This window comes from Rhinichthys klamathensis, unplaced genomic scaffold (genome assembly GCF_029890125.1).
Source record: "Rhinichthys klamathensis goyatoka isolate OS25496 unplaced genomic scaffold, OSU_Roscu_1.1 h1tg000352l_1, whole genome shotgun sequence".
Lineage (NCBI taxonomy): Eukaryota > Metazoa > Chordata > Actinopteri > Cypriniformes > Leuciscidae > Rhinichthys > Rhinichthys klamathensis.
Window position 1 is genome coordinate 1276457 of NW_026606863.1, and position 23033 is coordinate 1299489.

The 23033-nt window shown below is 38.4% G+C and overlaps 1 protein-coding gene across 1 annotated transcript in view; it reads right to left on the reverse strand.

The window, feature by feature from the left end:
• The window catches only part of egln1a (egl-9 family hypoxia-inducible factor 1a), a 30041-nt gene extending 7832 nt beyond the window's left edge, over nt 1–22209 (reverse strand). Inside the window, exons 1-2 of the mRNA XM_056232687.1 lie at nt 21325–22209; nt 3059–3178 (exon numbers count right to left, since the gene is read on the reverse strand). Coding sequence (XP_056088662.1) covers nt 3059–3178; nt 21325–21939 — 735 coding nt within the window. The 5' untranslated portion in view covers nt 21940–22209. The remainder of the gene's footprint in view (nt 1–3058; nt 3179–21324) is intronic.
• Nucleotides 22210–23033: the final 824 nt, after the last annotated feature.

Here is a 23033-nt window from a genome sequence, read left to right on the forward strand (position 1 = left end):
AGCAGCTCCCAGTACCAGCAGCACTCTTGGGCTCAATCCCAATTCACCCCTTGCCCCTACCCCTTGTTTTCGAGTGTACCCCTTGGCCCTTAAAACAGAGTTACAAGGGCCGAGGGGTTGAAATATTCCCCTACGAAATGGAACAACCCTTCATGAACCCGATACGTCATCAGTCGTCGGCGATGGCTCTGCCGTTACGGAGTTTTTACAGGATTTCTCCATGTAAAACTTTGAGGAAATATGATGATTATAACATTCCTCCCTCGAAATGTATGTCTTTTCTGTTTTGGAAAGGTAATTTATTATACAATGTCTTAATTTAAATGACTATATTATTATTATAAGAGTAAATAAAGTGCATGGTGGTGTCATCTGGCGCTAAATTTAAATGTTTAACCGTTTGCGAAGCCATCTCGCCGGTGATTCGCGATGCATTCTGTGTACTTTCTCGTAGCCCTCCGTTTTGGAGTGTGCCTCTGAAAAATCTCCGTTTCGAGGGCTATGTAGCCCTACCCCTCCATCTCAACAAGAATCGGGACAAGAATAGGCGCAAGTGGTGAATTGGGATTGAGCCATAGTCTCTGTTTATCCCGAGGTTTACCACAGTCCGCCGGATCCAGGCCGTATCCAGATCTGATGAAGGACGTGCGTCTGGACGCGACGACAACGCAGTCCTGAAGTGTCACTCTCCCTGTGAAGGCCTCCTTCCCTTTACCTCTCTACAGATAATCGTTGTCAGGATAATTCCGGTTCGCGTGGCTACGCCGAAGTAATACAATACTGTATTATACATTTTAAGGCCAGACAAGTAGTTTGTTGAGGGTTGTTGTTTTTTTAGGGAAGGACTACATGCCTGCGCACATATATTCAAACACACACACCTATAGAATGAACTCTTAATACGCATGTTCAGCGTTCTCACAGGTTTGCGTTTTTAAAGTTTGCGTAGAGTGAACTTAAGGGTTTTCTGTTAAAAGGGTGTCGTGTTAGCGGCCCCTATAATAACTAATGATCATTGCGTCGGAAGTGAATCAATTAAAACTAACTTTAGCTGGAAAATAAATTATTCTAGAGCTGTCATAAAGCCAAAAACAATCTCTGTTACTTTAATTTCCTATTATCACTGTAAAGCAGCTTTGGAACAATCTACATTAAAAGCGCTATATAAATGAAGATGACTTGACTCATGCGGCCCCAGACCATGATGTGAACACCACCATGCTCGACTCAAGACACAATCTTCTTGGTATTCCTCACCAGGGCATCGCCACACATGCTGGACACCATCTGAGCCAAACCAGTTTATCTTTATCACAGGACAAGATTCCAGTAATTCATGCCCTTGGACAGGTCGCTTTCAGCAAACTGTTTGCGGGCTTTCTTGTGAGCCGACTTGTTCAAACCAACTTGTTACTGACAAGCTGACCTTCCGCTTCTGCAACCTCTAAAGCAATGCTGGCATGACCATGCGTCTGTGTTTTGAGGCCAGCGTCTGCACCTGACGCACAGCACGAGGACTCGACTTGACCCTTGCGAGGCCTGTTACGAGTGCAACCCGTCTTGGAAAGCCTCTGTGTGACCCTGTCCTGTACTGTCACTCAGTTTCAGTGGGTTACCAATCTTCTTATAGCCTAGGTCAACTTTGTGGAGAGCAACAAATCTAATTCTCAAACCCTTAGAGAGTTATTTGTCATGAGGTGCCATGTTGAACATCCAGTGGTCAGTATGAGAGAATTGTACTCAAAGCACACATTTTAACTGCTCTAATACAAGAGACACACATTTGTATGGTCATGTCAAGCTGACAAAAACATGAACATGATGAACAGGACATGTGGCTTTGCATGGTTAAACAACATACAGCTCTTATCACTGTGAACTCACTTTTGTTGACAGTTATTTTGACAATAATGGCTGTATGTTGAGTTATTTTCAGAGGACAGTAAATATACACGGCTATACAAGCAGCACATTGACTACTGTATATATATCCAAGTTTCATTTCTATAGTATTGTCCCTTGAGTAGATATACTAAAATTTTTGCTGAAATGTGAGGGGTGTACTCACTTTTGTGAGATACTGTATATATAAATAAATAAATAAATAAATAAAATAACATTTTTGATTTGTATACACAACACACACTCACATATATTATATATATATATAAATATAAATACGTATGTAAGTATTTCACAAATAAAATATTAACTTATTAAATTAGCCTACATAAATTGGAAATGAGTATATATAATTTAGAAGAGAAGGGGAAAAAAATATCTTAAAGCAAATTCAAGATCCATAATATCTGTAGGTGTATAGGAGCAACTAACTATAAGTATTATCTTTGCTATGCAACATAATGTGTACTTTCTGAAAATCTATTGTTGAAAAAGACCATCTGAGGAAAACAGGACCAAGGCAGCAGGTTAGAGTCAAAACCAGGCAACTAAAGGTAAATATGGTGGATTTAATGTATGAAATAGAACTGTAGTCAACGAGCATGGTATACAAAAACATTGTGCGACAGGACATTTATGCAATCTTTAAAAAACATATTTAAAAGGTATAATGCATTAATTGCGCGAGTCGTTTTCCAGTGTAATGCGTCTCGTGGCTCATTTCCCTGACTCAGTAACTCTCCTCCTGGTTTTCTCTGGAGATTACAATCTCTGAGGTTAATGGGATTAGGCCGAAATGAAGCAGGCCTACTGGCACGTATGCAGTCGCTCGCCATTCATGCCGACTGTCAGAGTCATGACAACTTTCTATAGCGCTTTTACAGATAAAGCATGCTTTAAACATGGCAAAGCCAGACAATCTTTCATATCAAACTTCAGAATAGGATGCAATGGTATTGGGATGGATGAACACATACCGGTATATATTATTTTCGAATTATTATTATTATTATTATTTTTCTCTGTTTTGATTATTGTTATCTGAATTGTAACCCGCTCTATCAATGTATTCCTTTTGTATCTTTTTTTGTTAAATTTTATGTATCATAAAAAAAAAAAAGAATAGGATGCAATGAATTACAGATGATTCACTTACCTTGGCATCCCAATTCTTATTAAGGTAATATATGCATGTGACGCATCTCCCATCGCCATTCGGGTTGTCCACATGGCGCACATATCCAGTGCCTTTAGCCGGGTAACACGCCACCATTGCCTGTCAACAAAACAGAGAAAATAGTCAGAATTTTGATATGCAAGCAAATAAAATATTATAAATGCAAGATTAATGAAAATAGTTACAATAGATTGTGCACCCCTAATGAAACAAACTCTTAAAGGGATAGTTCACCCAAAAAATTAGCCCACATGATTTACTCACCCTCAAGTCATCCTAGGTGTTTAAGACTTTCTTCTTTCAGGCGAATACAATCAGAGTTATATTAAAAAATGTCCTGGCTCTTCCAAGCTTTATAATGGCAGTGAATTGCTGTTTCTTTTTTAAGTCCATCAAAGTGCATCCATCCATCATAAAAGTGCATCTATCCATCATAAAAGTGTATTTATCCATCATAAAAGTGCATCTATCCATCATTAAAGTGCATCCATCCATCATGAAAGTGCATCTATCCATCATAAAAGTGCATCCATCCATGATAAAAGTGCATCTATCCATCATAAAAGTGCATTATCCATCATAAAAGTGCATCTATCCATCATAAAAGTGCATTTATCCATCATAAAAGTGCATTTATCCATCATAAAAGTGCATCTATCCATCATAAAAGTGCATCTATCCATCATAAAAGTGCATTTATCCATCATAAAAGTGCATCTATCAATCATAAAAGTGCATTTATCCATCATAAAAGTACATCTATCATAAAAAAAGGCATCTATCCATCATAAAAGTGCATTTATCCATCGTTAAAAGTGAATCTTTCCATCATAAAAGTGAATCTTTCCATCATAAAAGTGCATCTATCCATCATAAAAGTGAATCTTTCCATCATAAAAGTGCATCTATCCATCATAAAAGTGCATCTATCCATCATAAAAGTGCATCTATCCATCATAAAAGTGAATCTTTCCATCATAAAAGTACATCTATCAATCATAAAAGTGCATCTATCCATCATAAAAGTACATATATCCATCATAAAAGTAAATTTATCTTAAGTCTAAGCACAACTTGAGTATTGCTGATATTTACGCTACGCCAGGACGCACTACACTACTTCTGACATCTGACATTCTTTAGGCGTAAATGGAATCCGTATGTTCGTTTGGCCGAAAGCTAGTTATTATATAAATGCACTTTTACGATGGATAGAGTCACTTTGATGGACTTCTAAACAGCCATTCACTGCCATTATAAACCTTGGAAGAGCCAGGACATGTTTTAATATAACTCTGTTTGTATTCGTCTGAAAGAAGAAAGTCATACACACCTAGGATGGCTTCAGGGTGAGTAAATCATGGGTGAATTTTCATTTTTGGGTGAACTATCCCTTTAAGATGTGGACTTCAGATGAAGTGGTTTAGGTCAAAAGCAAAGCTTCTTATCACACACACGTGTCGGATGGTCATATGGAGTGATGTTCAAACACTGGGACAGATGTGATGATGTGAACGTGTTGAGAGGGATGTTTTCAGCCCAAATCAGCCTCGTCAAAGTCTCACAACAGAAATGACGCAAGTTTTTCCACATTCTACACATACTATTATAGCAACAAACATCCCAGTCCTGCAGAATGAAAACATCCATCTCAGTTTCCTTCACTTCTGCTCTTATGTCCCTTGTTTACAATATGGAAGGATTTAAGATTGAGTGAACATTAATAAAACACTTTTCTTGAGAACTCATGAAGGCGTTTGATCAGATTTGCTTGAGTAAAAACACAAGACTTGCTTCTTAACAAATTTTTTTTTTAACTCTTGGCTTTTAACATGTTATCAGCTGATCTCACTATTACAAACCGGACTTAGAAAGTACTTAAAAAAAATTCCTTACTTTTTTACTTTTCGATTATTTGGGTGAATTAAAAACAAAACAAATTAATACAAATATTTAAGACAGCCTGTACAAATACTACCAAAATGTAAAAATACTTTACAATTTTGATAATTTAATTAGTTTATTGATTTTTAAATGATTAAAAATACACTTTTACATTTTTTTATTAAAAAACAAAATTCAATAAATATTCTATAAAAATATAAAACCCCAAAATATAACTTAAAAACACTCAATAAATCTAAGTTTTTAAATACTACCACAAAGTAAAAATACTTAAATGTTAAACAGTTTGACAAATACATGTTTTATTTTAAGATTTTAATTATTTAGGTGATTATGCAAAGGGAAATAATTTTGCTCAAATATAAAAAGTACAACAAGTAATTGCACAGGCCTATCTATCTTTGGATTGGGCACAGTTTCTACAGGACAGATTCAGTCACAGACACACACACACACACACACACTGCAGGAGGTCTGAAGGCTGGACCCCGGCAATCCTTTCCTGAGCGTCACAACATGTCGTGCGTTAACCTCTCGGAAGACTCGATCAGAGGCTACCAAACCTCCACCTCGTGTGTGAGAGGAACACACAGATGAACTGTGAACCCCGGATGCTGTTGGCCTGAAGCCAGAGGAAGCTGTGTTTTCATGATCCTGCTACGTGCAGTGCGTGAGGGACTTTCTCTCTCTCTCTCTCTCTCTCTCTCTCTCTCTCTCTGTCCCCTTCTCTCTCTCTCTCTCTCTCTCTCTCTCTCTCTCTCTCTCTCTCTCTCTCTCTCTCTCTCTCTCTCTGTCCCCTTCTCTCTCTCTCTCTCTCTCTCTCTCTCTCTCTCTCTCTCTCTCTCTCTCTGTCCCCTTCTCTCTCTCTCTCTCTCTCTCTCTCTCTCTCTCTCTCTCTCTCTCTCTCTTACTCTCACTTGTCCCCTTCTCTCTCTCTCTCTCTCTCTCTCTCTCTCTCTCTCTCTCTCTCTCTCTCTCTCTCTCTCTCTCTCTCACTCTCTCCCCGCACTCCCCCCCCCTCTCTCTCCTTCTCTCTCACTCTCTCTCTCGCCCCCCCCCCCCCCCTCCCCTCCCCTCCCCCCCCCCCTCCCCTCCTCTCAATTTATTTCAATTCAAATGTGCTTTATTGGCATGACAATTGTTTCAATGTATTGCCAAAGCATTTCCAATCATCATACATATACATACATGCATACATAAAAAGTAAAAATATAAATAGATAAATAAATAAAAATAAAATAAAAAAGGTAAATAGAACAATTAATCAACGTTTCAGAATTCTACGAACAATAGCAGAATTCTCTCTCTCTCTCTCTCTCTCTCTCCTCTCTCTCTCTCTCTCTCTCTCTCTCTCTCTCTCTCTCTTCTCTCTCTCTCTCTCTCTCTCTCTCTCTCTCTCTCTCTCTCTCTCTCTCTCTCTCTCTCTCTCTCTCTCTCTCTCTCGTCTCAAGGCGATGGGCTCAAGATGGGTAAACATGCAGTCAAACCAAAAATGATTCAGATTCCAGGTATATTGTTTTACTAGTGTGTGCAGGACAATATAGTTCATTTAAGTGAGGAGAGCAAAACTTGAGGAGTTTGAGGAGAGGACACTTTGAGCTGACCATGATTTGCTGAAGTGTGTTTTCTTTATTTGCTAATGCTCTTTTTACACACAGACTGAACAACATGAAGCATTGCTTGGTCACTGGTTGAGCTAAACTGGTATTATCTAATTGTGTAGTTAAATTAAACAGCTGACAGATATTCAACATAATTCATGTGTGAGAGTCTAACAAAGGACAGACAAAACCAGTGGAATATCAACTGATTTAATAACTCTGAGATCTTGTCATATTTTATTACCATTTTCTATACAAAACTATAGCGAATACACTGTGATAATGTGAAAAATGTTGAAGGTGTCTGAATAAATGTTGTCACTGAGGTCTGGCACACAAATCACGTCTTTCCACACACACTTCCCGTAAAAACTCCTGAAAACAAAAGGAGCCGAAGACAAGTTCAGCAAATAGTGTGTGTGTGTGTGTGAACGGATTCATCATCAACAAATTCACTTCATTAGTTTATGACTTAAAATTATTCAAAATATGCACTTTTAAAAATACGATATTAATTACTTGGGTATATTTAATAATTTAAATAATTAAATTTAAAAAAGAAAATCACGAAATTTCACTAAGTGATTAGCTTAATGTACAATTCCATACATTTCCCTAAATGAGTTTAAATTATTAAAAGTACACAAAACAATATATTATTTTTTGGGGTGAATATAAAAAACACCAAATCAACAAATACCATTTTTACGTAATGATTTAAAAAAATATGTATTTTTAATAAGTTAGAAAGTATTAACATATAAATTATTCGTGTGAATATAAAAATACCCTTAAATCAACAAATACCAGACATTTAGCTAATCAGTCCGTTTAACAGCCTAATTGAAGTTGAAATGACTTAAACATCCAAGTTGATTGTACTTAAAAATTTAAGGCAGCAACTTTTTTTTTTACAGTGTTCAAAATTACATAAATCTCAATTAACGAGTTTAATACTTTTTAAATGACTAAAAAATAATAGCTTAATCAACAAATTCAGTCTGATTGGTCAAACAAGGCACTGATGGATTTTATATATAGGGGCGACATTGTAACACATGAACCTTTTGAAATATTTGGATACATTTTAGAAGTCAAATGTTACAGCAAGTTACAATGGCCCCCGGTCTCCCCTAGTCTACACTTTTTGTATTTGGTAAGGAACTTATTTTTCAAGTAATGTTTTCAATAAGAAAGCATTTCTACTCTAAAACGAGGATCTTTTGACCACAGGCTTCATCTCTTCAGATCAGGCTTCTTCGCTCTCAATACTTGAGCTCTGACTCACTCGAGTGAACGTGCCGGAGCTTTTCAAAAGCTGGCTCTCGTACAGTAGATGTGTGTGTAAGATAGCGTACGCCTCAGCCTTACTGTAAGTGTGTTTGTTTGTGTGTGTGTGTGTGTAGAGGCCGTCGCCGTATACTAGCGCTGTCTTTCTTCCGCATTCCTTCACGGCCTCATTAACAGGCGATCCGGACGCTGAGGGCTTTTGTTTACATTCCAGCCGCTTCAAAATTATGTCCGAATATTAATGTTTCTGCCCTACGAACCATAAAAACCCCAACAGCAGGATCCAGTGGCGTAGCGTCTGGGCATGCAGGGTATGCACGTGCAAATGGGCCCGGGCCGATAGGGGGCCCGCCCATGGGGAACTTTTAATTAAAACGAGTTAATTCATTTTTAAACTGTAGCCACAATAAATATATTTTTTGTATGCATGTCATGTGTAATAATTTCTTGTTTCTCCATAATGTCTAATTTCTCCGCCATTTCTTGTGTGCATATATGCGTTTATAAATTTTTTTGCACCCCGCGGCTGCCGTAGAACCGTACCGTCATTTTTTACGGCATCGCCGCTCAAATTAAAAAAAGAAAACACAGTGTGAGAGAGGTTACTAGACGCTAGCTAATTGCTCGTGGATGAATTTGCCGAAAGAAAGGCCCGGAGAATGCAACTAAATGAGTAAGTAGTTTTATGTTTTTTACATTTTGGGCCGCGGTGCCAAGATCAGTAGTTTATTATTGACATTGGCTGAGCCTTGGTTGGTTTAGACTCGTTTTTGTTCCGTTCTGGTTGTGAAAAGTTGTTGGGTAGAGTGTTTTTTATGGTATTGTTTGGTATGGTATTTTCTTGATACACTACAGTGAACGTCTAACATGACATCATGACTTTGCGTAAACATACACGCCACTTTCAAGTCAAGTAGGGGGTTATCTATACGCATTTTGAGCTATCCGCGTGTGTCCACGCCGAAATTAACCGTCATCTTTTGCGTGTATGTCTACGCCGTTAAACGTCCGAGTGATTCCGCGTACGTGTACGCCGTTAAATGTCCGAGCGAAACGAAGCAAAATTCATACATCTGTGGAGCAATATTTTTTTCCTTGGATGTTAGGGGAAGACTCATAAATGGTATTAACCCCAGTGACGGGTAGGTTTTAGGGACGGGGTTGGGGTAGGTCATATATTTATATATACAGTAATATAACGTTAAGTCAACGGCGTTGATAAACACGCTGAAAAGCGATTATGCGTGTTGATAGCACGCCAAAAATGGAAATACGAATTGGCGTGTCATACATACGCCACTCTGGGGGGAGGGTTAGGGGGACCCGTACAAATTTTTTTTGCATATGGGCCCGGGACTGACTTGCTACGCCACTGGCAGGATCCCTCATTACTGAAGTGTGTTCACACGGACAGATATACATGTAGAGCGGCCATCTTTGGTTCGCCAAAGAACCTTTCAGCCAGTTCTCAAAGTCCCCCTGAGGTGAAAATCCAGCTTTTAATGTTGTTTATATGTCTGTGTGGTGTTTTTACTATGCTTTAAGACAAACCATGTGTAAATTCATAAGTCGACAGCATTGCTGAGTATTTCTCCTTAAAACTGCAGTGAACCGAAGAGTAGCCGCGAAACCCTTCAAATTGCGCAAATTGAAATTGCGAATTAAAAATACGCCCAATGGAAACACGTCAAATTCGCAAAAACTCCCATTTATCGCAAAATACGTTTTTACGCTCGCATGAGGGGGGTTTTCAGGTGATTCGAAAAAGAAATATTTCGCAAAACTGCAAGGGAAACAGTTTTTGCGCATTTAAGGCCTGTTCACACCGGGACGAATTTCGCGCGCGTTATTCGCCGGCGTTTAACGCCTTGTGACTAAACAAAGGGCGCCTATGTGAGTGTGCACACCGACGCGTAAAACGCCACACGTAAAAGCGTCATTTTTAAAAAAACGCCTCGGGTTCGTTTTTTTGGTTTGACGCGCCACGTCAAAAACTATCCGACCAATGAGATTGGCGCTTTTACTCACGTGTGTGGAGCTTCTGAAGTTACAGTAGAACACAACTTGGGGGCGCTCAAACACAAAACGGTCTTGCCGAGCACACATACGTAATGGCGAAGAAGATATACCGCGTCTACACTGCCGGGAAGAAATAAGACGAGGAAGATGCAAGGCTAGATGAATGTAGAGCTGCTGGTCTCGTTGGTGTATTTATAAAGAGACACCAACGACAGTAAAGAACTATATGACAAACGCGACAAACTTGCTCTCTTCTTCTGAGTGACAAGCGAGTGTCAGAAGCGTAGTTGCGCAGCGCCACTTTGTGGACCGGGGAATTTCTGTTTTACATTAAGCGCCATCTAATGTCAGGGAATGAATTGGCATGTTCACTCGGCTCATCGTCAGCGAAAATCGCTTGGGTGTGAACACAAAAAACGCGTTGAAAAACGCTGACGAATAACGCGAGCCGATATTCGTCCCGGTGTGTACGATGCTTTACAGTCACCTGACGTAGATGACGCGGTGTGTTTGGACAGAATATGAGACAGAGTTCTTTATTAAATTCATAAAAGACAAAAGAATTGCAGGAATACTGGATTCTAAACCTCAAAGAAATGCCACAATCACGACCTCGAGGCAGAAATGAGGAGAAACACAGAGAAACTCCTCATATGTGCCGTTCACAGTATAAGGGTCGTTCCTTGCCATTAATGCTTGGATAACACACACACACACACACACACACGTCTCCTTCAGTTAATATTAATGGCCAGTGCAGTGGCTGAGATATACGTAAACCTACCAACATCCGTCGCCATGATTTTTGTAATGGCTTATCGCGAGAGGAAAAAATTAGTCGCATAACATCGGTTAATGGAAACGTTTTTTGTCGACATTTAGAAAAAAATCGCAAAAGTTTTGCGCAAATCTGTAATTTTGAAAGTTGTTTGAAATCGCTGGTGTTTCTGACGTCACAAACGACCTTCTGACCAATCAGATCAACGTGTGATCGTCAACCAGTGGATCTCTGAGCTGAGGGAGTGAGTGGAGGCGGGGCTCATTTGCATATTCATAGAACCGCGTATACTAAATGAGGCAAGGGTGTCGAGTTACATGTCATTGCATTGCAGAAAAAGACTAATGCTTTTTTTCTCACCGTATGCTTTGTTTGCAAGTCATGATATGCCTTAAACTCAGTGAATCTAGACATGCATACAGGAGTTTTATTCCAAATTGCATTAATTTTAATAGCAAATGTGGTTAGAGTTAAAATTGTTGCATGGTGCAGTTCTGTGGGAAACGCTGTCGCTTAACGTCTCCGACAGCATTGAAATGTTATAGGAAAATATCTTATTGAACAAACACTGACTACTTATTATAGGAAGAAGAAAAAACCCAAGAAGCAGAACCTGACAGGGAAACAGCTCATCATTCCCAGGTCTGCACAAATCCTTCACATATATGATATATATGATATGATAAACCACATTTAAACTCGACTTGTTGAACCGAACTCTACCAGTTGCACCAATGAATGAGGACGGGTCAATGTTCAACAAATGAAATGAATATGACTCGACATTATTAATCTGAAAAACAGCTGCCAGATGAAAAAGGGCATTTGTTTTGCCAATAAACCATTTTATGGACAATCAAAGCTTTTAGGCTCCTCCAAAACAACTGATTATTGAAACAATAATATTTAGTTTGATTGTTTGATAAGAGACGGAGCCTCGCGCCACTGTTTATTTCTGTGTCCGATACGAAGCACACTCTCAGCTAACCTTCGCTGGCTCAGACCAAACTCCACAAATAAATCAAACGTAATAATAACAAATTAATAAATAAACTGAGAAACCTCAAAAGTCAGTGAGGGCACTGCATACATTTTCAGATTCTTAAAGTTTTTTCATAAAACAAATAAAAGAAACGATATTAGTTTTATTTATTTATTTTAATGATGCATAAAAACTGATACATATTATTCGCATTTTTTGTTTTTGTTTAGGACAAAACTAAGCCTTAGTGCTTGAAGAGATAGTTCACCTAAAAATGGAAAATCTGAAACTTACTTTCTTCTGCTGAACTGAAAGAAGATATTTTGAAGAATTATATTTTGGGTTAACTATCTCAACCCATTTAAGGATTGATAGATATAGTACATATAGACGTGTTAGATATATTTTATTTTAAAGTGATTATATCAATTGTACACAGTCAGACCCTCTGCACACAATATTTCCCAAAGTAGGAGGAAAAGGAGGATAAAAAGCAAACACCTGCAAAACCGAACTACAACTAGAGCATAATCCTGGAACAACTTTAATATCAATCATCTATCCTTGAAATCAGAGGAAAGATTGTTGTTCAAGACCATGAACACAGTCCTAACCCCAAAATATTACCCTCTGGTGCTCTTCGTCATTTTTGACCAAAACAATTAGTTGTTTTGTTTTTTTAAAATAATTTTTTACTTCATCGGTATGAAACTCGGTAAGGGTTTTGGCACTTTATGTGAACACACACACACACACAAACTCAAAGCATGGAGATGATTCGAAAAGGTTAAATGGCCCTGAAAAAAAAAAGTCATTGGAAATTGGGAACATTTCATTTTTCATTTTTTCATTTTCATTTTTTAACCTCAAATATGAACCACAACTTGTTTTAGATTTATGGCTTTGATTTGCACAAAGTAGTAAAACGTGTTTTGGAAAATATTTACTCGTACAAAAAACCTTTTCAAAATGTTTTCATAACAATGAACGTAAAATTCTGTCAAATTCTTGGTTCACTTTTTATAACTTTTTACAAAAAATTTTTAACTTCAGCAAAACTCTGCCAAGTTTCAGCATTAAAAAAGAGACCAAATTTAAGCATTCAAGATTTATCACAGTTTAAGTTGGAAATTTCATTTTATGCACAAAAAGTGAATAACTGGATTATAACTACAGCATAAATATGATTAGTACCATAATATTTTGTACCTTGAAAAACATGACATTTTAGTCAATATTTTTTCATTTTTTCTACGTCAAAATTTCACATTTAATTCAATGTTGTTGTTGTCGGTTTTTTGTTATTGTTTGACATTTATTAGCAATTTCTGAGCGAAAATTGTTTCAGTGTAGTAATGAACTTAAAACTTAAAAAAAATGGGTGTTTATAATACAAATTAAGTTCCTCTAACTCCCAGTTTTGTTTGTCGGTTTGAACTTAATTTCATTAGTTGTCATTAAAAATGCAAACAATATTACACTGATGTGCATCAAAGTGGTGGCGAAAACAAATTTATTTATTTATTTATTTCAGGTTTATTTAACAGGGACAATGCACACTAATAATACATAAATAAATGTATAATATGCCGGAATTAGCCAAAAAGCTATTTTACATCTGCTGTCCCTGGACAGATCTTAATATGTCACACCAAAAAAAAAAAATGTTAATATTGTATTTAAAATGACTAAACCAACATATAAAATAGAACAATTGGTCAATATCAACACCAACACACACATACCTACACAAGCCAAACTGTCAGACCATATAACAAAACATTTTTTTGGACAAAATATAATGATCGTCTATGTGCGTTCTAGAAGAAAAAAAAAAAACAGAAAAAAGGATAAAAGAAATTAAATGCCACTCATTTCACATCTGAGCCACTGATCAGTTCAGAGACAATGACTTCTTGCCAACGTCATTAACACCGCTAACACTCTGGAAATGTGACTGAGATCGTAACCCCAAGACAAATAAAGTTATATTTTGAGATCCAAGCAACGATTCTGTCGGCTCTTGAGATCTCAACACTGAATACTGATCATATTTGATCAACCATAAGACATCCACAACAACTGTAAGCATGCCATGTCTCTCCGAAACCCTTGGTTCTGTTAACCGTACGTGTCTGTGATCTTGTGATACACATTCGCAGACGTCTAGACATCACAGTAAGTCAGAAGGGCTTTGGCTCTACCTTTCTATTAGCTGGAGAAAGAGATATGCTTTAAGATGTTGGGCATTCCCATGACACCAGCCCCTCCGGCATCCTCTTTTCCAACTCGCCTCTACAGCTGCAAAACTGCCAGAACAACAGAGCCTTTTCTCAAGACGGATCCTGGATCTCTGCCTCGGGAACTCACGACCACATGAAGCTTAATGTGCAAAAGACATCTAAACAATGCATTAGATCCCCCAACATACACTCTTAAAGATAAAGGCTCCTAAAACAGGTTTGAGCAGCAATTCAATTCACGTTTATTTGTATAGCGCGTTTCACATTAAATACACACCGTTTCAAAGCAGCTTTTCAGAAAGTGCACGAGTCCACATTACAATTTACAGTGATCTGATATCAGAGGAAACTGTCTAAGTTTTGTGTTTCAGAAATGTACATATACAAAATCACAGTAAGCTAAATATGTATGAATTTAAACAATGTAATATTTGAATGCAGGAGGAGCTCATTGAAGTAATGAATACTTGTTTGTTAACAAATGATTATGTGTGTGTGTGTGTGTGTGTAACACTAATGTAATGCGGTCACAGGTGTGTGTGTGTGTGTGTGTAACACTAATGTAATGCGGTCACAGGTATGTGTGTGTGTGTGTGTGTGTTACACTAATGTAATGCGGTCACAGGTATGTGTGTGTGTGTGTGTGTGTGTGTGTGTGTGTAACACTAATGTAATGCGGTCACAGGTGTGTGTTTCGAAGTAATTTACAACGGCTTCGAACGCGGCTCAACCAATCAAGGACCAGAACTATCCATTTTATTAAAATTCTTAAAAACATTTGGGAAAATGAAAGTACACAAATCAACTAAATATATAACATTGTTCTAGTGTTTTTTGAATATTTTGATCCAAAAATCTTACATAGTGTGCCTTTAAAGGTTCTTCATGGAACCATCAATGTCGATAAAGAAGATTGTATGATTAAAAAACGTCCTCTTTTTTCCCTTCATTGGCCGTTGTGAAATCGGTCTTAATGAAAAGCCTTCTGAAGCCAAATCCACATGACTTCCTTTTTTGCACAAACCAGCAAATTGGGTCAAAAGTCGGTAAAAGCAGGACTCTCTCCATAAGCATTGTTTGCATAGATCCACACACACACAAAAAGTGAAGTGTACAGAGAGGCTATTGTAAAGCTGCATACCATTAAAGCAGGTCACGTTACAGTCCAACCAAGAGGTAAAGCTCTGGCCGTCAGCATCAACTATAAGCTCATGTCGTTTTAACCCCGTATGACCTTCTTTCTTCTGTGGAACTCAAACGGAGAAGTTTTAATGAACGTTTGCTTCAGTGAAGTCACTAACATCCAACACCACTGGTTCTCCTGTGTCTCGTATTCAAACGCTCATTCAAGAGAGCAAAAGACTATCAGTGACCTAAAAATCACACAAAAATTCATTTGCACGACTACACTGTAAAAATGTCCATCTATCACTTATCAGGAAATATTTTTGAGATATAATATTTGTGCTATATGAGGAAATGAGCATGAGGAAAAGAAAGCGTCATTGATGAAGACAGCTACTTGTATGAGTCATTGCTGGCTTGATATTTCTTGACCTTCGTCAGTGTAACAAAATGCATGAAGTTGGCTAAGACATGATATAATATCAGACTCATGTAATATGAGGAAACATTCATGGTCAAAGAGCAGAGAGCGAGAACACACAAATAGTTGTGCCGTCCTTGGAAAACAAGACAAAACGTGAGTACGCGTAATATTTTACACTTAAACTATATGCATTTTATACACTCACCTAAAGGATTATTAGGAACACCATACTAATACTGTGTTTGACCCCCTTTCGCCTTCAGAACTGCCTTAATTCTACGTGGCATTGATTCAACAAGGTGCTGAAAGCATTCTTTAGAAATGTTGGCCCATATTGATAGGATAGCATCTTGCAGTTGATGGAGATTTGTGGGATGCACATCCAGGGCACGAAGCTCCCGTTCCACCACATCCCAAAGATGCTCTATTGGGTTGAGATCTGGTGACTGTGGGGGCCATTTTAGTACAGTGAACTCATTGTCATGTTCAAGAAACCAATTTGAAATGATTCGAGCTTTGTGACATGGTGCATTATCCTGCTGGAAGTAGCCATCAGAGGATGGGTACATGGTGGCCATAAAGGGATGGACATGGTCAGAAACAATGCTCAGGTAGGCCGTGGCATTTAAACGATGCCCAATTGGCACTAAGGGGCCTAAAGTGTGCCAAGAAAACATCCCCCACACCATTACACCACAACCACCAGCCTGCACAGTGGTAACAAGGCATGATGGATCCATGTTCTCATTCTGTTTACGCCAAATTCTGAATGTCTCAACAGAAATCAAGACTCATCAGACCAGGCAACATTTTTCCAGTCTTCAACTGTCCAATTTTGGTGAGCTCTTGCAAATTGTAGCCTCTTTTTCCTATTTGTAGTGGAGATGAGTGGTACCCGGTGGGGTCTTCTGTTGTTGTAGCCCATCCGCCTCAAGGTTGTGCGTGTTGTGGCTTCACAAATGCTTTGCTGCATACCTCGGTTGTAACGAGTGGCAGACTGATCTCATGAAATGGCGTATGTATGACACGCCAATTCGTATTTCCATTTTTGGCGTGCTATCAACACGCATAATCGCTTTTCAGCGTGTTTATCAACGCCTTTGACTTAACGTTACATTACTGTGTAGCCTATATATAAATATATGACCTACCCCAACCCCGTCCCTAAACCTACCCGTCACTGGCGTTAATACCATTTATGAGTCTTCCCCTACCATCCTAGGAAAAAAAATATTGCTCCACAGATGTAGATATGAATTTTGCTTCGTTTCGCTCGGACATTTAACGGCGTACACATACACAAACACGCGGAATCACTCGGACGTTTAACGGCGTAGACATACACGCAAAAGATGACGGTTCGTTTCGGCGTGGACATACCATGGGACATACACAAGGATAGCTCAAAATGCGTATAGATAACACGCCACTTGACTTGAAAGTGGCGTGTATGTTTACGCAAAGTCATGATGTCATGTTGCGAGTGGTTATTTCAGTCAAAATTGCTCTTCTATCAGCTTGAATCAGTCGGCCCATTCTCCTCTGACCTCTAGCATCAACAAGGCATTTTCGCCCACAGGACTGCCGCATACTGGATGTTTTTCCCTTTTCACACCATTCTTTGTAAGCCCTAGAAATGGTTGTGCGTGAAAATCCCAGTAACTGAGCAGATTGTGAAATACTCAGACCGGCCCGTCTGGCACCAACAACCATGCCACGCTCAAAATTGCTTAAATCACCTTTCTTTCCCATTCTGACGTTCAGTTTGGAGTTCAGGAGATTGTCTTGACCAGGACCACACCCCTAAATGCATTGAAGCAACTGCCATGTGATTGGTTGATTAGATAATTGCATTAATGAGAAATTAAACAGGTGTTCCTAATAATCCTTTAGGTGAGTGTATATATATATTAAAAAAAGGGGACTACACTCTAAAAAATGCTGGGTTGTTTAAACCGTTGTTTGAGTCAAAAATGGACAAACCCAACCATTGGGTTTCAAATTTTGGTCCCACTTTATATTAAGCGGCTTTAAGTACTATTTTCTTACATTGAAATTAATAATTTGATACAATGGACTTATTGTGTACATATACATGTTTTTACATTGTACTTATATTTTAAAAATACCAGCATGTAATTACAGCTGTAATTAATTTATGTAATTTCATTTTGTGATTACACGGTTGACCCTTCCTTTACACCTTAACCCAGCCTTAAACCGACCCATATCACACACACCTGTCCCTAACCTCACCCGCATCACACCTCAATAGCAGCAAATGTGTTTAACAATACAACATCAACACAATAAGTACTTATTTTTTGATGTAATAGTACTTAAAGCCACTTAATATAAAGTGGGACCAACATTTTTATTACAAAATTTAAACCCAACTGTTGGGTTTGTCTATATTATAAATGTGCATAAAAATGTGCCATGAAACGCTGACTTGCTCAATTACATAAACGTTAAATTACAGAGAAAAAGACAGCATCGACAGATCTATGAAAGAGCTCGGTTACAGCAACAAAACTTAATTGTGTGTTTACTTGGAGGGATTTCACAGCAGCACAAAGGAAACTGTAGTAAGCAGAGACCCGCTAAACATCAAGGTAACTTGCATGATCATTTGTGGTTGAATATGAAAGAGAGGGAGGGTTTAGCGGGGCTGGACGAGCGACTCTGTGTGTGTGGGTCTCGTGGGTCAGTCGCGCTGATATACTCAGGGACAGTGAGATCTGAGGTCACACGCAAGGCTAAAGTGAAACTGAGGCCTGAACGAGGCTTGGATGCACTAAAAACAGCGACATACAAATGCAAATGTGGCCTTAACGCTTTATTCTTGCTCTTTGCCACAATTTAAAATAAAAGTGAAGTCCTCAAACTCTTACAGAAATGGAAATATGGGAATCATGTAGTGATCAAAACATGCTTTTAAACTGCTGAAGGTGTAGCTTTTTCGGTAACACTTTACTTGAAGGGGTGTGCATAAGACTGACATGACACCTTCATAATCATGACATGACACACGTCATGAATATGAAGGAGGGTTTATGCATGTTTGACAACTGTCATTAAGTGTCATTCACTCAATTATGACATTTGTAATGCAAATATGACATTGTTTGAGATGTCTTTGTTATGATAACTTGACATTACCAAGACAACATAACCTGCCATAAATGTCATTAACATGACAAAGCAGATTAATGATCAATTATCAATAATTAATTATCAACTTGATAAATTAATTATCAAACTTAGCTTCAGAGGTTAAGAAACTACTTAATGTCATTAAATGACATTTTAATGACAAATTAAATTTATACCACTGTAGTTGAGGTCAAGAAAAATATTCATGACACAGTTATAATGCCCCATGACAGCCAATGTCAAAACCAATCACATGACAGTTTAATGTTAACCCATAAAGCTAAGTGGTTTCTTAATTAATCTGGTATGTCATGTTTATGACATATTTATGACAGGTTATGTTGTCTTGGTAATGTCAAGTTGTCATTACCAAGACACTGACAGGTTATGATGTATTGGTATATGTCAAGTTGTCATAACAAAGACATATCAAACAATGTCATTTTTGCATTAAAAATGTCATAATTGAGCGAATGACACTTAATGACAGTTGTCATAAACATGCATAACACCTCCTTCATATTCATGACATGTGTCCTGTCATGATTATGAAGGTGTCATGTCAGTCTTATGCACACCCCTTCAAGTAAAGTGTTACGGCTTTTTCTTTACCGTCTTCTCCAACTAATACATTAAAAAACATTGTTTATATTAGTGCTTTCAAACTGTGTGTGTGTATGCATATATATATATTTATGTTAGATGCGATAATATTGAGGTATTTAAGCACAATCATGTATGAAAGTTTTTATGACCATTAAAAACAAATTCAGTCAAGTGTGTTTAGACTTTTGAGTGGTAGTATATCATCATGAGAGCATAGACTTGCACTGTGCCAAACTACTTCATCTGAGAAACAATCTTTTTTTTTCTTTTTTTATTGGCTGTCATGGCAAGTTCGGATGTAGAACATACTGTACGTAGAAACGGGTACTGATTTAGACTTTCTGTTTCTGTTCTGTGTTTATTATATCAAATCTTAAGAATATTTGACCCACCTATATGTACTGTACATTTATGCAGACTTGCATTTCATTCAAGGTTGCATCGTTTTATCAGTCCATGCACTCCCTGCAATTAAATATGACCTTGTTATTAATGTTACAGGCAGTTTTTCAAATTACAAAGAAAAAGCGAAAGTGTTACTCTAACAGACACAACAAATGCCACATGCACCACTATATTCCAGCTAATGCACAAACAAAGGTTTTTCAGGTTAGGGAACTGCCATCACTGCTTGTGTTGCAGAGATCATCTTTAAACTGTGCCATGTACGAGGGTAAAATCTGAATATACATATTCACTGTAATTTTCTATGCTGAAAGTATCATTTTCCTACCTAACCCAAAAATAAAGGAATAAATCACTTGCCAAAAAAAAAAAAAAAAAAAAGCAAGGATGCAGTTACTCTGGAAATGATGCACTGAATTTAACCAGAATAATTCCAGCTCAAGTGTCGTTTTCACTATAATTACTCAGTAATAAGACATCAAACCGGACAAGTCAAACAGTATCCATACTAAATGGTAACAGACTGATTGAACAAGCCAAGATTTAAGCATTGATCAGATAATATTGTAATTCTGGCTTTTGTTAATGAAGCAAGCGTGTGCAAGATCATCATATATGTGCAGCACACATGTCAACTCCTTCAGTTCCCAGGATGCACCTCATGAAGTCGGTTGAGAACATGTTCAGGTGTGCCGAGCTGGAACTGCAAAGTGTTTTCACTATAAATATTTGCAAAGTCCCCATCCTTCCATTTGTGTTGTTTTAGTTTCGATTTGATATATTACATTTTTTTTTCCGTTTTTTTTTAAAAGGCATCTAAAATAATAAACTAAGTGCAATGTAGTGTTGTCAAAAATATAGATATTTCGATATCAATACTGGAATATCTGAAACGCTTCCAATAGTCATTTTCCACAGAATACATGACACCAGCTGCACTCTCTCTCTCTCTCTCTCTCTCTCTCTCTCTCCGAATGCGAGTAACACACACCCGCCTCTCCTCACTCACTCGTTGCATTTGCTCTGGATGAATATTGTTGGTGTTACAGGGCTTGAATTTCGGCAAGGGATTGCACGTATTGCACATAATTTTACTTAGTCCCGCAGATTTTGTGCTCACACACCGAAAGTTGGCGCACATAAAGCGGCCTCTCAGCACTAAATTGAGTCTTCTTCGCTGCTTATTGCGCTTAAACATTCAAATGCACACAAAATAATGTCAAAAATGCTGAGTTGGTGAGTATTCACGTAAATCAGTCAGTTATGTTTTAAGTGAACGTAAACAGTTGAGAAAGAAAATGCATGTGTAACAGTATAATGGATCCGTGAGTCAGGTTAATACATGCTGCCAAATTATGAGATATTAATATCTATATGGCAGTTTTCCCCCATGGTATCGATGTTAAAATTGTGGCCAGTAACAATGCTGAGTGGCTAGTAACTGGAAAACCACTAGACACAGTAGCCGGTGAGCAAAAAAAGCCCTGGATATAATAAAGATGCATCTTTTAGCATTTTATATCAGCCATTGGCCACCCTGCATCATCCATTGAAAAAACACCAATACAAAATAATAAAAATCCCAACATTGAGCTGCATCAGTTTCAACGAAACAGGCTATTAGCAGATTGAACGGACGATGCATGAAGCCTTCAAAACCACGATGACATGAGGGGCCGGTGTTAGTAAAGCATCCTTGACATATACTTACTTTAGTCCTTCCATTTATAGTGTAGTTTCCCAGATTTCCATTGCAATTCCTGACCAGGTCGTCCATGCGACTCATCAAGAAGCAGATCTTCTCGCATCCAGGCTCCTTCCCCTCGATCCAAGTGATTTTATCCCCCCTTATGTCCTTAGAAGAGTCACTTTTCTGACTCACCAGCTGTCCGTTAGTGAATTTACCAGCCTGATGAAGAGCTTTCACATCATCTAAAATGGACAATCCTATGTCTTCACCCAGAAAGTTGTCCACGACACAAATGCCATGTTTGTTCATACATGGGATTATGTACTCCGTGGCCAGTTTTAGTGTTTGGGGTTTGTGTTTTGTGTTGCTGCTGTCAGTTTCTGAGCTTTCACTTCTGGTGAACAGTGTTGGATCAGCTGCTTTCTCCTGCAGCTGTGAAGTTTGTGCCACAATCTGGGTCTTTCCAGCCTCTTTGCAGGTGAGTTTATGTTTTTTCCAGTGCTGTTTCTGATGTTCTTTGCTGCAGTAGAAGGAGATCCGGCACCGACCGCACTTTAAAAGGTTTTCCATCTTGCCACACAGCTCGCAATACTGTTTATCCCGGTCTGGATCCAAAACAGTAGGGCATCGCTCCATGTTCTTGTTTGCGCGCTGCTGGCCCTTTAAATCGTGTCCTTCCCCACGCGTTCCTGCGGATAACTTTCACGTTGATCCACGCACAACGCGTCCGCCTCAACAAACGCAAACCAACAACCGTATCCGTTTCATCACACAAGTATATTCACCCTTTCTCCGTTAAATAAACGGATGGGTATGGGATCGTGCCGCGCGCGCTCCATCCCGCAGGCGCGCTCCTCATGCGCGTGGTTGTGTTGGTGTGCGTTCTGCACGTCGCCAGTACAAACCAAACCTCTGACGTCAGACACGAGGGGCGTGGTCAAGGGGTTCAGACCTGATAAATACTATGCCCCGCCTTATTTCATTCACATTCACACACACACTCTGAAAGCGGGTTAGCCTAAGTGGGGAATTGAATTACTGTGTTCGCTCAAGATCTGTCGCATTCAGAAGGATTTTAAAATGGTAATGTCTTTGTTAGTAGTAGGTAGGTGGCCTAATTAGCAAGGCTTTGAGTCTACTAAGACAAAGGCTTCAGGTTTTAGATCAGGTCGACGGGGGTCCGCATGAGCCGATTCGCTCAAATGAACCGAATTCAGTTTTATCTGTGCCGTCACTAGAATGAGATGCAAAAATGACAATTACTTTTTTTTTGCATTTAAATAAACTGAATTTAACTCGACCTGCTGAAATTAATTCATAAACATAATCTGAACTATATTTATTATATATTATTATATTATTAAATTCTGTCATTTATTACTCTCCCTCATGTTGTTCCAAACCCGTAAGACTTTCGTTCATCTTCGGAAGACAAATGAAGATATTTTTGATGAAATCTGAGAGTTTTCTGTCCCTCCATTGACAGCAACACAACTGCCACTTTGACGCTTCAAAAAGTTCATAAAGAGATCGTAAAACTAATCCATATGAATTGAGCGGTTTAGTCAAAATTTTCCTGAAGATACTCGATCGCTTATGTGATGAACAGGCAACATTCATCAACTCACATCATAAGCTCAAGCATAGTCGATTGACGTGTGAGAACCAATGAGGTTCATTCTCGTGTTACGCATCACGTTTGAGCTTCTACAAGAGCCAATGAGGTTCAT